The following is a 12,860-nucleotide window of genomic DNA, read 5'->3' on the forward strand; positions in this document are numbered from 1 at the left end:
TTCTCTCCACCTGCGAGTTCTCAACTCTTGGTGACTTCTCTAAAGCATGGCCAGAAAGCCGTCTTGAGGACTCAAAAATAGTACGGGCAAGGACAAGAGATGACATTCAAGTTTAGGTGCCTTTTGCGAGCAGGTGGAAGATTTTGTGCCATTGAGAAGCCATCACCAGCGGCTTGTTCTCTGCTTCTACCCATCTTCAACCAAAACACAGAACATCATCGCTATCTGGAAGATGCTAAGCCATCAAATCAAACGGCTAATCTTTCTTGCTACCCTGCCTCACGTAAGCTCGACCAGTCGATCAACTAGACCCTGCAAGCTCTGGCGCCTTTCTTCATCCAACAGTGAGTGGCTGGATCGCATCATTCATACTGCGTGTGGTGTTGCGACGATGGCACGATGCGGGGGGCGGACCGAGCATGTCTAAAGCTGGAATATGGCAAAAGATAAGCTTATTCTTCATGTATATTTACCTGAAACCACAAGACTTGTAAACAATTCTTCACATATTGGTGTTCTCTGACATAAGACTCTTTTGTATAGAGGTTTGTGACAGCCGCCAAACCAACCATGGCGACGGCATCGCCCACCTTTGTCACAATCTCGGCCCTCGACGCCGGCCAAATCTCGCTCCCGGAGCACATGTTTGTCAACGACGCGGACCCGGTAAAGAAGACCCTCGTCCCGTCGCTGTCGTTCCTCATCCGCCACCCTGAGCCAGATGGCAGCGTCACAAATCTCGTCTTCGACCTCGGCGTCAAGCGCGACTTGAAGTACACGCCCGCGCAGCAAGCCGAGCTTGCTATATGGCAGCCTATCATTACGGACACGGATTGCGCACAGAGTCTGCGTAACGGGGTGTCTGATGCTGTTCAATCCGGAGATGCTGTCAAGAAAGATGACGGGCCTCTCTTGGATCCGGCAAAGGACGTCGACTACATCATCATCAGCCACGCCCACTGGGACCACACCGGCACGCCATCAGATTTCCCCTCTGCGACATTCGCCGTGGGGTCGGGAACCCTGAATCTCTTCAAGCACGGCGCCGGATCGGCATATCCATCAATTTTCCTCAACCCCGACGAACTGCCTGCCAGCCGCACAATCGAGTTTCCGCCCATCTCTCGCACAGGCGTATACGGCAACGAACCATACGTCCCGAAACACACGCCGTTGCCGGAAGACACCCAGGCGAAGCCGCCTGCTGCAGCAGCGTCGTGGACATGGAAGCCTTTTGACGAGTTACCGCATACGCTCGATTTCTTCGGCGACGGGAGTCTTTACGTGGTTGATACGCCGGGCCACATTTACGGACATGTAAATCTTCTTGCTCGCCTGGGGGAGCGAAGATGGGTGTACCTTGCTGGCGACTGCTGTCATGATCGACGTCTGGTTACTGGCGAGAAGGATATCGGGCTGTATGATGATGGACATGGTGGGTTAAGGAGCATTCATACTGATACGGCGGAGGCGAAGAAGTCGCTTGATAGACTGCGGGAGTTTGCGAAGAAGAAGGGCGAAGAGGGGATTGAGGTGGAGATTGTGCTGGCGCATGACCCTATTTGGAGGAGGGAGAATGCGCACAAGTGTTGGCCGGGGAAGATGTAATGCTTGCTCAACGGCCATGACAAAGAGAGGGTACACAAAGGATGGATAAGGGATTTGAGTGACTGAGACTCATGTGTATGCTGAAAGACAGTGGCAATCAGTGCATGATCATTGGCTCTTCTGGGACAAAGACTTGGCACCGCTGAGGATTGGTTCATAGCGTGTGACTTATGGGGATCGCAAAAACTGATAACCATGAGGATGGGAGAAGGTCGGGCATGTTGTTTGTGATGCTCAAAGGAGTCGTTCTTCGGCAAACAACGACCATTAGGGCAAAATACATTTCCTTTCTATGCATAAAGGGGCAAACAGGGCGCCAATAGCCCCTTTGGCAAGCGCTTCTGTATACACGTAGTCTCTTATGGTCAGCTAGGTGGGGATGAGTCGCGTTCTGAGGGTGCCCGACACCTATCACTTCGTGCTCTCGATCATCAAAGACATGGCCTATACAGCGAAATGAAGGTCGGGTAATGCAAACGGGTGGTTATGTCGGAAAATCGCTATGAGGCCAGGGACGCGTAACACGTATATCAACGAGCCATCACCTCAATGCTCAAGCTGCCATGTTAGCATTGGAAAGTGCTGCAACAGCATGGAAGCTGATAAATCTCCATCCAATGAAACTTGCAACTGGAGAATAAGCCATGTCCGGCCCTCAGTCAACAATACATCAGGCAACGACAGTGAGAAGCATGGGCTTCGGCGACTACAAGAGTCACCGGGGGTTGTCGACGACGGCCTCGCTTTACTTCAAGGAGCCACCTCGCATGCTATACCAGAAGAGCTATCGCCAACAGAAGTGAAGGCAGCATCAGCGAAGATAGCAGCAGTCAAAGAGATAGAGGAAGCGGTAGGAGAGGCATTAGAAAGAGCACACGGAAACAAAGCAGCAGCATCTACGAGGCCAGGAGAAGCAGCGCTAGTTGAGCACAGCTACTGGCCCACCGTGCGTCAATACATCGACAACGGAGGCCACGCAGGACATACAAAGCGCATCAGGCCTGTCTGCCCCATCTGCTCCGACGAGCTGACCATTTACGGGATCGATCCCACCAAGGACGAGTTAATCGAGCGAGCATTCTATTCCATCGAGGAGATGCCCCCCTTCACAAGATGCGCCTTACTCTTGTGCGGTCATATGTTTTGTCCAGACTGCCTCGCCAGGACATTTGAAGCGGACCGCGAGATGCATCGCGGGCGAGCATGTCCCGTCTGTCGGTTCAAGGTTGATTGTGAGCCATGCGGCAGGTTAGGGTGCGTGGTAAATCTCCCTGTTACCGGAATCGCGGCTAGATGGGCTGAGTTTCCGAGTAGAATGGCTGAAGGGGTGTTGGACAGATAGATGTAGTCACTGCATGGCTCGCGAGATGTGAGTGGCTCAAGGGGCGGGGCATATGACACTTTGGCGATATAAGACGGCAGGGCAAGATATGTCAAACAATACATGTATAGAGCAACGCTTACCGAAAGATGGGGATTCCATATGTGCGGCATTGAGGTTGGGAGCTTCCCGAGGCGTGGGGAGGCTCTCAAAGATATCTTACCCAGTTATGATAACGGAAGGCCAAAATAGATTCCGAGGCGGTTCCCTGCTGACATCCACCGACACAGCATGCGAGGAAGCACAAGAACACCCTTGAATCTTGAAAGCCTTCCGTGCGCTATCTACCCGAGGAAATCAGCGACAGTTATGTTGATTGGCTCATTTGTAGATTCGAGACTTGGCGCTCGCTAGGATCGGTTCATCTTCTTGGCAAGCTGCAGGGACTGGATCTAGCAAGCATGGATATCTTGGCTGGGGAACCGTTAACGAAGTACATCATAACCAACAATACTGATAAATATGGTTGACATCCCAGAGATGGGAGCGTCTCAGTTGCGTTCGTGTTTGTCGCTCGTGATAGTAGATTTAAGGAGTCATTGGTTAGTGATGCTCGTAGCATATATAGAACCACGGAGACCTAGCGAGATATATATGTACCCATGAAGCACAAAGAATATGTTTATCTAGGGTTAGTAGGCGCCAAAAAGCTTCAAATATAACCTGGAAACCTTGATTTAATTTTTTTTTCTGGTTACCTGGGTATAAGCCACCTTCTATGTGTGCTACAGCACGAATCATCTCATGAGCTTCGTGAGCAACACGCGATATGTATAGAAATAGAAAGGCAAGGCGTTTATTTCAGCCTTTTGTGTGATGATAATGGTCGGGTCCAGAGGGTTGACGGATGTGTATATGAACCGCCTCATGGTCGCGTTGTTGTGGACTTGAGATGACCTAGAGCGACACGGCATCAAACATAATATATCTTGGAGAAACCTGCACCGCGATAATGACAATGCCCATCCGTCAGCATAGATCGAAGCAGCGCCCAGGAAGAGCAACTCTTAGGGGCTCTGGAGTTGGTCGAAGACAAAGAGCCGCTTCGCTTTTAGCAGCAACAGCGGCGGCAATCGTGGCAGCCTTAGAAGAAGCAGAGTCCGCGGAAACAGCAGAGACACAACCAGCGGAGGGAGCAACAGAGCTAATAGAGGCAGCTGAACCCAGACGCTGGCATATCGTGCGTCAAGACATCCTCGACAAGAAGCTGTACGTAAACCACCCCGAAGTGTGCGATGACGACTTCAGAGTCGTTGTGCCGAGTGCGACAAAAAGCTTCCCGTGGCGCACCTCGATGAGGAAGACGAGTTCCGCGGGGACCGACACGCCATGGTGCTGGCTTGCGGACACATCTTCTGCCATGGCTGCCTAGACAGAATCTGGGGAAACGATCGCAAGGAGAAACGCAAGCTGGCATGCCCCGTCTGCAAAGCCGAGATGCAGTGCCAGCATTGCGGCAAGAAGGCTCGTGTGGTCGCCATTCCCATTCTCTTCTACAATGCCGAGACCCCGAAGAGAGTCCCTCTGACCCTACCAGAAGGGTGAAGCTGGCCGTCCGCCTGCGTGCGCTGCAGGGCAAGCAGAGAGTGGATTGACAGTGCAGGTGAGAGAGCAGTGATGGAACTGAGGCAGCTATTCGGCGAAGACTCTGTGGCCAATCCGAGAGAGGTGGAAATACGGAAGCTGTACAACGAGATCATGGACGACCTGGACAAAGGAAACAACGGCGTGCCGCGTGGACAGGACGAGATAGAGAAGCACTTTATGAATCTGGTTTCTAAAAGTTACCGGGGGCTATGGCGCTTACGGGACACGTTCATCAGGAACAAGCAGCGCGAATGCAGCGAAACTGATCTGTGGCAATGAGACCGTGGCTTGGGCATGGTATATTGCAGCTGTTTGCTGATGACGAGAGGTTATATGGGTTGATGTGATGATACGGAAGGAGGTGAAACAGAAGAGAAGCGGAAGGGTCTCGGAGGCTGCTGTGCCGGTCTCTGCTGCAGGACGGGAAGTGCTGCTGGTTGGCTGGCTCTAACCTTGGGTCACGTCTTGGGCGAGGTCTTTGATATGACGAGACGAGAACACGGGATCTTGTGAGGATCTCGACAGTGGCCGGCGGAGAGGAAGTAGTGGATACATGCAGGAGACGGCGAGCGGTTGCTGGAGGAGAGGTCGAAGTACTTGAGGCTCTGTTTGGTGCGTCTTGATTTGTTTTGGTCCGCATGCCATTGTTCTTGCGGACTTTGGAGTTGAGTTCCCGCAGATACACTTTACCATGAATCTTACTCGCAGATCTCGTATTGATCGCATAGTAGATGGTTATCTCTGACCTAAGTATTTGTTGAGTTGCATTCCTTCGGTAAAGACGATGTCGGCGTATCAATACCTTAGGATTCACGCATCTCAACGCAACCTCTCTATCGCGGCTGCACCTGAAACGAGACGGAAATGCCAGCAGCGCTCCGGCTTTAAACCACGCGCGTGGCCGATATTCCCAGCACTAAAAAGAGAGACTTGGCCAGATTCCTTTGCATGTGAGGCCATCAATGCGCAGCGCAGAGTTTTTCCCAGGCGGGCTGACATGGGACTCGCGCTTTCGGGACTGCAAAATGCACGCATCCATGAATCCATTCGTAAAGGTAAGCCTCGCAGCGTTGGCAGTGAGCAGCGCATGGGATTGAGTCCTGCAAGCGGCATCGGGTACAAAGTCCAGTGCCTTGTAGGCTAGCGGCACGCTGGGCACCCACAGCGGAGCTCGCTCGGCACCTGGCAGCCGGAATCTGCCCCTAGAGCTGTGAAGGCTACAGCGGATGGAAATACAGTGCGAAGGATGGAGTGTGGTTGACGGATTCGATAGTGCATGTGTGCTGGTAGCGGTGATGCATTGGATACATCTTGCAGAAGCATCAACGACAATGACTGGCAGGTTTCTGCGAGATGAATACGAAGCTTGTGATGAAGCCTCTGTGATAAACAGGATGAGGGAATGATATCAGCTGCTAAGTAGATAGATGACCAGGTATGTACATGTAAGATGTTGATGCGACATGGAGCAAAAGGAGAAATCAAAAGACAGGAGTGATGTGATGAGTGCGGCTCCTCTGTCTGCACCGTGCCCGATATCCTCACAGCTCAACGAAGCCAACCCGCACGCTTCCATCGGCACCCTCAGGCCGGGGGCTCATCTCACGGGGGCATCGTCTCTTGTCGCGCCTTTCCTGTCCAGCTCCTTTGGGGGTCCCGGCCTGCTGATGCGACACCAAGCATCAACCCCCCCAGTTTGCGCACCGGCGCTGCCATTGGCTCTGGCGCTGGGCCAACTCGGATGATGCGGCCGGAAGGGCCCGCAAGGCGACCGTCGCTCACGCAGATGCCAGATGCCTGGATGCCGATTTTCCGTGAGCCAACCCAACGGAATGACTGACTGAGCTTCTGCTCTGCCTTGCCTTGCCTTGCTCTGTCTGTCTGCTCTGCTCGCGCTGCAAGGCGGGGAACCAGGGGACCAGATGGCGAGATGGGCCGCCGACGGGACTGTCTTGTCTCGCGTCCATCTGTGTCTTGCCGCTCCGGGCGCTGGTCCTGTCTCTCCTTCTTTTCAACTCCCTTCTCGCCGCATTACTCCGTCTCTCTGCCTCTCCATCATCTCTCCATCAGCGTTGGATTCCGTCTCTCCGCATCCACTCCCTCCCTGTCGGCTTGCTCACGGCCCATCGTCGGCGTCTCATCTTCTTCTCCTCCCCCCGTCCGCTGCTGTTACTTCAACCTCAGCCAGCCCAGCGCTCGAGTCAAGTCAGCTTCTTGACGTTTAGCGCTTTCGACTTCGACCTCAACCACATTGCGGCGCCTGTCTTGTGATTCTCGGCTTTCGCCGCACCGACTTCGAGCCCTCTCCAGCGATACGAAAGGTTTTTTCTTCTTCGCTCTCCAAGCCGACAGAAGGAGAAAAAATCACCGAGCGCGCGCATCCCTTCTCAAATACCAGCAGATCGAGACGGAAAAAAAATATAAGGAGAAGAACAGATCGTGCGCCTTGTCCGTGATGATGCCTTGAGGCTGCTACCGTGACGAGGACAGCGCCCCCAACTCCCGAACCGCATCCTCATCGCGATCCAGATTCCCCAGGCCAAGCCAACGGCCACAGCAATCGCGCCTTGGCGACATCGACCTGTCGCCTATCGATATTGGCATTGACGCCATCGCCCTCGAGCCCGTCTGCGTCTGCGCCGCTGCAGACCGACGACGGCGAGTGACACCCGCTGCTGCGCCGGCGACATTCTGCAGCCAGCGGCCGCGAATTGATTGCCCCGAAGGATCGGAGATCCCGCATCTCGATCTAGATTGCATCCAGATACCGCGATCCGGCCTGCATCACAGCATCACAGCAGCCGCCCGCAATGGCCACCACGCCCCCGCCGATGGCTGCCGTGCCCATCCTCGAGCAGCTCTGCGTCACCACCGCCATCATCGGCCTGCTGGCCATTGGCGGCAAGACCATTGACTCGCTCTACGAGATGAACACGAGCCCCGGCCGAGACACGGCCATCCTCAACAAGGCCCTCCAGGAGCTCAAGCAGTGCCGCTCCTCCGTCCACATCCTCTACAAGAACTTTTCCCTGCTCGAGGCCGGCGCGCTGCCGTACCCCGACCGAGCGACATGGATCAGCACCGACGACCTGGTCGCGACGCTGACCGACACCGTTCTGGCCGTCTCCGACCTGCAAGAGGCCATTGAGCCCATCGAAAAGTGCCAGGGGCTGGCCGCCCGTGTCGCCGTATGCGCTCAGCACGCCCAGCGGCTGTCCAACCTGTCTACGAGGATACGGTGGCACAATCTGACCATGAACATGATGATGACCATTCTTAAGTGGTAAGCAGCCTCTCAGCCTCACAGCCTCACAGCCCTTGATCTGTGCCGCGCAGTCACACGTGCCCCAATGCTTGTCACCTCTCTACCCAACTGGGCTAACACGGAAACCAATTGCAGCCCCGCCGAGCAGGATGCCCAGAACAGCAGGCTGGGCCTCGAGCGACGAATGACCCGGCTGCTCTCCTCCAACAGCGACCTCGCCCTCCGCATGCGCCGCCTCCGAGACACCTTTGGCGCCCGGTCCATGGCCCGGCGCGCCATTCCCAACTACGCCCCCGTGGCCCAGAATGCGCCGCGGCTACCAGCGGACCGCACATCCTCGGCCTCGTCCATCTCCGAGTTATCAGCATCGACAACGTCAGCGCAGTCGGGGCGGCAGACGGCCGCGGATAGCGAAGCAGCCCCTCAGCCTCGGCTCTGGTCCATATTTTCCGGCTATAACCTGGCCGACATTCCTGTCCTCTCCATGATTCCTCTCCCCGTGCTCACCCTCGAGCTCCGCGACAACGAATTCTACACGTTCGACTTTGCGCAGCGCGTCAGCGACGACTTGGTTGAGCTCATGCAGCTTGACCCCGGCCAGCAAGGCACCAGCAAGATGCTGCGCGTCATATTATCCAAGCCGGTGGTGGCTCTGCCGCCAGGAACCGCCGGCATGAACACTACACCCAACACCACTACCGTACCGCTCGACGCCCCGGCCGTTGCTCCGGCAAATACAACGACCACGACAACGACAAAGTCTGAGTCCGTGCGCATGAGCAAGATGATTAAAAGCTTCAAGAACCCGCTCAAGCACCACATTCGGCGGAAGAAGCTGAAATGACTCCTTGATCGCTGCTTCAGCCCCTATCGGGCGGCAGCAACCAGGGAGGATACGCAGTGAATCGTCTGTCGTTTGTTAATATGTGCATATACAGGAGCCGGGACCCAATGAAGCATAGATGAAGGTGTTTCAACGAAGGAAAGGAAACTAATATCCGAGGCACCACTAGAATTTGTTTAACAAGTATGTCTCTTTGAAGGGTTTCATTGACTATTTTTTTGTTATCTGCGCTATAGTAAATTACATATCTGGAAATAAAGCGAATGGCGTTCATGGAGGACAACGCATATTGTTTAGGTTCAATAAGGGGATTTGTTCAAGATTGTTACTTTTGAGGTTTTAGTCTGCGGTTTTACTCTATGTACAATAAAGATCAATATTGGAAACTGTAAATTGAAGGCCGGAGCATGAGTCTATCTTGGTGATGTATCTCTTCTACTTAGTTTTATGCTGGCCATTTCGAGGAAGTAAGGCATTGATACGTGCACTCCTACGATAAGGACTCGATCATTTCGTCGAGATCTGCCCTGAAGTGGGAGATTCTATCAGTGCTGGAGCATGACGACTTGGTAAATGTCGTTAATGTGGCTTTTGTTAAGGTTGCGTGCTAGGCATCTCGAAGAGCCGATATTGATACTGCATTCTACGATACCTACTTGATCACATCATAAGGATATCCCTTAAGGCATCGGGTAATGTTGACTCATAAGGATATCTTCATCGCTACAAGCACACAGTAATCATGTCAATTTCTCTCTCCGGTATACCCGTATTACGCTATTACCCATGCATTATCCAAAAACCCCCATGCCAATGTCTATTCTCCCAAAACAGCATGCTCGTAAATGCTACAGAATACATGTCACCACTTTACATGATCAGCTTGGGACCGTGGTGCTTGGTCGTCTGGCTGTAGGCGCTCATTTCGGTCTCCAGCTCACGCTTGGGGAAGCCGTCAAAGGAAAGGGCGTAGGTGGCAACCGAGTGTGCAATGAGCTGCGTGTAATCATTAGTATACGTATACTCAACTCTGAGTAAGGTTGATGGAAGCTCACCTTGGTGTTGACCTCCCAGGCAGTGTGGTTCAGGTTGCCGAGGTCATCGCACAGCTGGTGGTAGCACGGGTCCAACCACTCGCCGGCGCGTCCGCCGAACATCTCAGCCTCCTCCTTGGTCTTGACAGCCTCGGCACCGGTAGCAATGCCACCGGCGGGAATGCCAGCGCGGATGAAACCGTCATAGTCGCTGCGGCCGTCAAAGGGAACTAAAATCAGTCAGTTGGTGTTACAGCAAAACAGCAAAGGCACTGTCAGAGAACATACTGAAGGTGTAGTTGAGGCCCTGGGACTCGTACCAGTCCACATAGAGGTTCCTCAGCTCCTCGGAACCGGCGGGGCTTTCGGCGTTGGTTGCGTTGTAGATCTGGTAGGCAAAGTTGGGGCTGGCCACTGCACGCAAACCTGTCAGTAACTACTTCATGTTGTTCATCATCAGAAGCACTTACTCATGTCGTAGTCCATGAAGAGACGGATCTTCTGGTTCTCCTCATCGGACAGGCTGGCGGCGTAAAAGTCGGATCCCAAAAGGCCCTCCTCCTCGGCAGCCCACCAGGCGAAGCGGACACAGTTGTTGACCTTGAACTTGGTCAGCTGGACGGCAACCTCCAGAACAGACATGCTGCCGGATCCGTCGTCGTTGATGCCGGGACCCTCGGCAACACCATCGCTGTGACCGCCAAGCATAACGCAGTTGTCGGGGTCTCCCTCTTCCGTCTGGGCCAGGACATTGACAGTCTGGATCTGCTTGACCTCGGCATCAATGTAGGCAATGGCATCGACAGCGTCGCCGTCGTTAAGCTTGGCGAGAATCTTCTTGCCCTCGACGCCGTCAATGCCAAAGGTGGCGATGTGGTCCTCCACGGGCAGTCCGAGCGTTCCATGGAGCTCCTCTGCGTCGGTGTTGTAGATGACGGCGGCCTTGGCGCCAGCCTTGCCGGCACCGATAGACTTGTCACCAAAAGAGCAGGTTCCACGGCGGATGAAGGCAATGTTACCCTTGACATTCTGGGGGTAGTCGGACGCGTCGCATCCGCTGTTCTTGACGAGCACCAGGTCACCGTGGACTGGCTCCTTGTCCTTCGTGGGCGGCGTCAGTCCCATGGGGATGGCAGACTTGGAAACCTCATCGGCCAAGACCAGGCGGTACTGGAAGACGTTGGACAGCGTGACGGGGAATTCCTGGACAGAGACATTGTAGTAGTCGCCGTGGTCGAGCAGCGTGTTTGTGATGTAGTTGAGCGTCGCCTCGTGGCCTGGAATTGCACATGGTCAGTCATCGGACTGATACTAATAACAGCTCTAAGCTGATTCCCATGGACTTACCGGCACTGCCAATGACTCGGGTCGGATGGCCGTATTCCTCCTCAGAGGCCTTTGCGAACTTGTAGAAGCTCTCGGCACGCTTCACGAGTGTGTCAATGCTGATGGCGCTCTGCAGGGCCTCGGAGTCGATCAGCGGCTTGGAGCTGTAGTCGGCGACGGCCTCGTGTGAAGGGGGCAGCGACTCCGGAGCCGTGAGCGGCTGCTGCTGGATGCCGGCTGCCGAAACGCCGCAGAGGGCGAACGAGGCCGTGAGGGCCAATCTGCTGAGAACGGCCATGATGATGATTCTGTGGGAGTATGGAAGGTGTTGGGAGGGAATGAGATGGTAAAAGAAAGAAAGGGGGAGGACGAGACAAGAGAAGCTCGGCAGAAGAGTCACGAGCGAGGACGGGAGGCCGGAGCAGCAGCGCAGATAAGCAGAGATAAGGAGCACAGCACAGCTCAGCAAGACGCGGGCGCACGTCATTCTGCTGGGCGGTCAGCGGGCTTAGCGCAGTTGGTGCAGCTCAGGGCACTGCAGAGGACCCCTGGCCGCTGGACGGGGCTGCTCTAGTGGTCACACGGCCCCAAACAGCCCCTGCAGCGGCGCGGCGGCTAAGGCAGGGGCCGCGCTGGACGAGGTGGATGAGATGGGATGGATGGGGGCGGCTGTGGAATGAAGCCATCGTCATACACTCTCGCACGTGGACAGAAACACTGGGCTTGCTGTAGTATTGATTCACTAATTTACTACTGAAGTTGCATGCTCATCTCATACCAGTGCATCTGCCAGCGTCGGCGAGTGCTCCAAGCAACCAAGACAGCATGTCAATGTAAACGATCAACCAATGGCTTCATCGCGGGCTGAGACATTGTCTAACAGCTCATGTCCCGTCGACTCAAAGCAGTTGTGGCGGTATATACTACAAGCAAGGCCCATCCAAGGGAGGCCACTTGGATGCCGTTACTGATTCTGGATACTATCCCGTCTGTTCGTTGGCTGCCTCTCGCTGCAGAGATTATAGATAGATTGCGCACAAGAACGCCATGCTATCATTCCACCACGGAAGCTACCTCTCAATATATATATATATACCTATTTATCGAGTAAGATGCTGCTACACATATGTAAATCATTTCTGTTTTGCTGGCCAATGCTAGACCTGTTTGCTCGGATTTAGAAGCTTTCAGATTACCCCCGTGCTCAAATCACTGTCGCTCACCCTGTAGCTCACCTGTTTTTTTTTTATGCCAGGCCATCACCATGGACGGACAAAATCGATCAAGTATTCAGATAAAATTGCGTTAATCAAGATGGACAGTACTCATTAACCATGAATCACTACTCGAAGAAAGTCAAAATAATATGCCAAGCCTTACGAAATATTTTATAGTAACGTTGACCGCCATGTTTGAACACTTAAGTATAAGCGACACAGGCACACATCTCACAAACACTTCATAGGAGGCACATGAAGTGAGGGCTCAACTTGTTCAGCTCCCAATCGATCCCTTGCAACCTCTTTCCCACCAGCGTCCTACATGACTGGCTGTATTTTTTTCTTCCATTCCGTCTCTATGTAGTTGGAAACTGTACCTTCTACTAGCTGCAACAATCGTCAATGCGGCGTACAGAAAAACAACCCGGGAAACTAAGCAAAGGACATCAGGATGACTTTGTAGAGTGAGATAGACATTTCATTAGATTATTAATATAGACTACATCACATGTAATCTGTGGCAGTCTCACTAGATAGCATTCTACCGTTCACTGCGTATCTTCTTCGTCTCAGTGTACGTCGACGTCGAGGCACA

General features: G+C 53.7%; 5 protein-coding genes across 5 annotated transcripts; 4 read left to right on the top strand and 1 right to left on the bottom strand.

The window, feature by feature from the left end:
• Window positions 1-570: 570 nt before the first annotated feature.
• On the top strand, window positions 571-1,608 carry BBK36DRAFT_52871 (Metallo-hydrolase/oxidoreductase; the record flags this gene model as incomplete). The annotated part of the gene is made up of 2 exons (XM_024898211.1): window positions 571-850; window positions 899-1,608. The coding sequence occupies 2 exons, from the start codon at window positions 571-573 to the stop codon at window positions 1,606-1,608; spliced, it is 990 nt and encodes a 329-aa protein (XP_024749504.1).
• A 691-nt stretch (window positions 1,609-2,299) lies between these two features.
• On the top strand, window positions 2,300-2,935 carry BBK36DRAFT_1091847 (hypothetical protein; the record flags this gene model as incomplete). Its single annotated transcript, XM_024889034.1, has 1 exon — window positions 2,300-2,935. A coding segment is annotated over one exon (636 nt), but the record flags the coding sequence as incomplete, so codon positions are not given.
• Window positions 2,936-4,318: 1,383 nt separating this feature from the next.
• Window positions 4,319-4,855, top strand: BBK36DRAFT_4442 (hypothetical protein; the record flags this gene model as incomplete). Its single annotated transcript, XM_024898076.1, has 2 exons — window positions 4,319-4,530; window positions 4,588-4,855. 2 exons carry the CDS (start codon window positions 4,319-4,321, stop codon window positions 4,853-4,855), a joined length of 480 nt encoding a protein of 159 aa, XP_024749506.1.
• A 2,531-nt stretch (window positions 4,856-7,386) lies between these two features.
• Window positions 7,387-8,685, top strand: BBK36DRAFT_1119554 (hypothetical protein; the record flags this gene model as incomplete). The annotated part of the gene is made up of 2 exons (XM_024890603.1): window positions 7,387-7,859; window positions 7,977-8,685. The coding sequence occupies 2 exons, from the start codon at window positions 7,387-7,389 to the stop codon at window positions 8,683-8,685; spliced, it is 1,182 nt and encodes a 393-aa protein (XP_024749507.1).
• A 1,055-nt stretch (window positions 8,686-9,740) lies between these two features.
• BBK36DRAFT_1135327 (aminopeptidase) lies at window positions 9,741-11,462 on the bottom strand (the record flags this gene model as incomplete). The annotated part of the gene is made up of 4 exons (XM_024892605.1): window positions 11,067-11,462; window positions 10,190-10,996; window positions 10,008-10,133; window positions 9,741-9,949 (listed from the first exon to the last, which is right to left on the bottom strand). Coding segments are annotated over exons 1-4 (1,419 nt in total), but the record flags the coding sequence as incomplete, so codon positions are not given.
• Between the last annotated feature and the right edge of the window lie 1,398 nt (window positions 11,463-12,860).

Source organism: Trichoderma citrinoviride (assembly GCF_003025115.1).
Source record: "Trichoderma citrinoviride strain TUCIM 6016 unplaced genomic scaffold BBK36scaffold_7, whole genome shotgun sequence".
In the NCBI taxonomy this organism is placed as follows: Eukaryota; Fungi; Ascomycota; class Sordariomycetes; order Hypocreales; family Hypocreaceae; genus Trichoderma; species Trichoderma citrinoviride.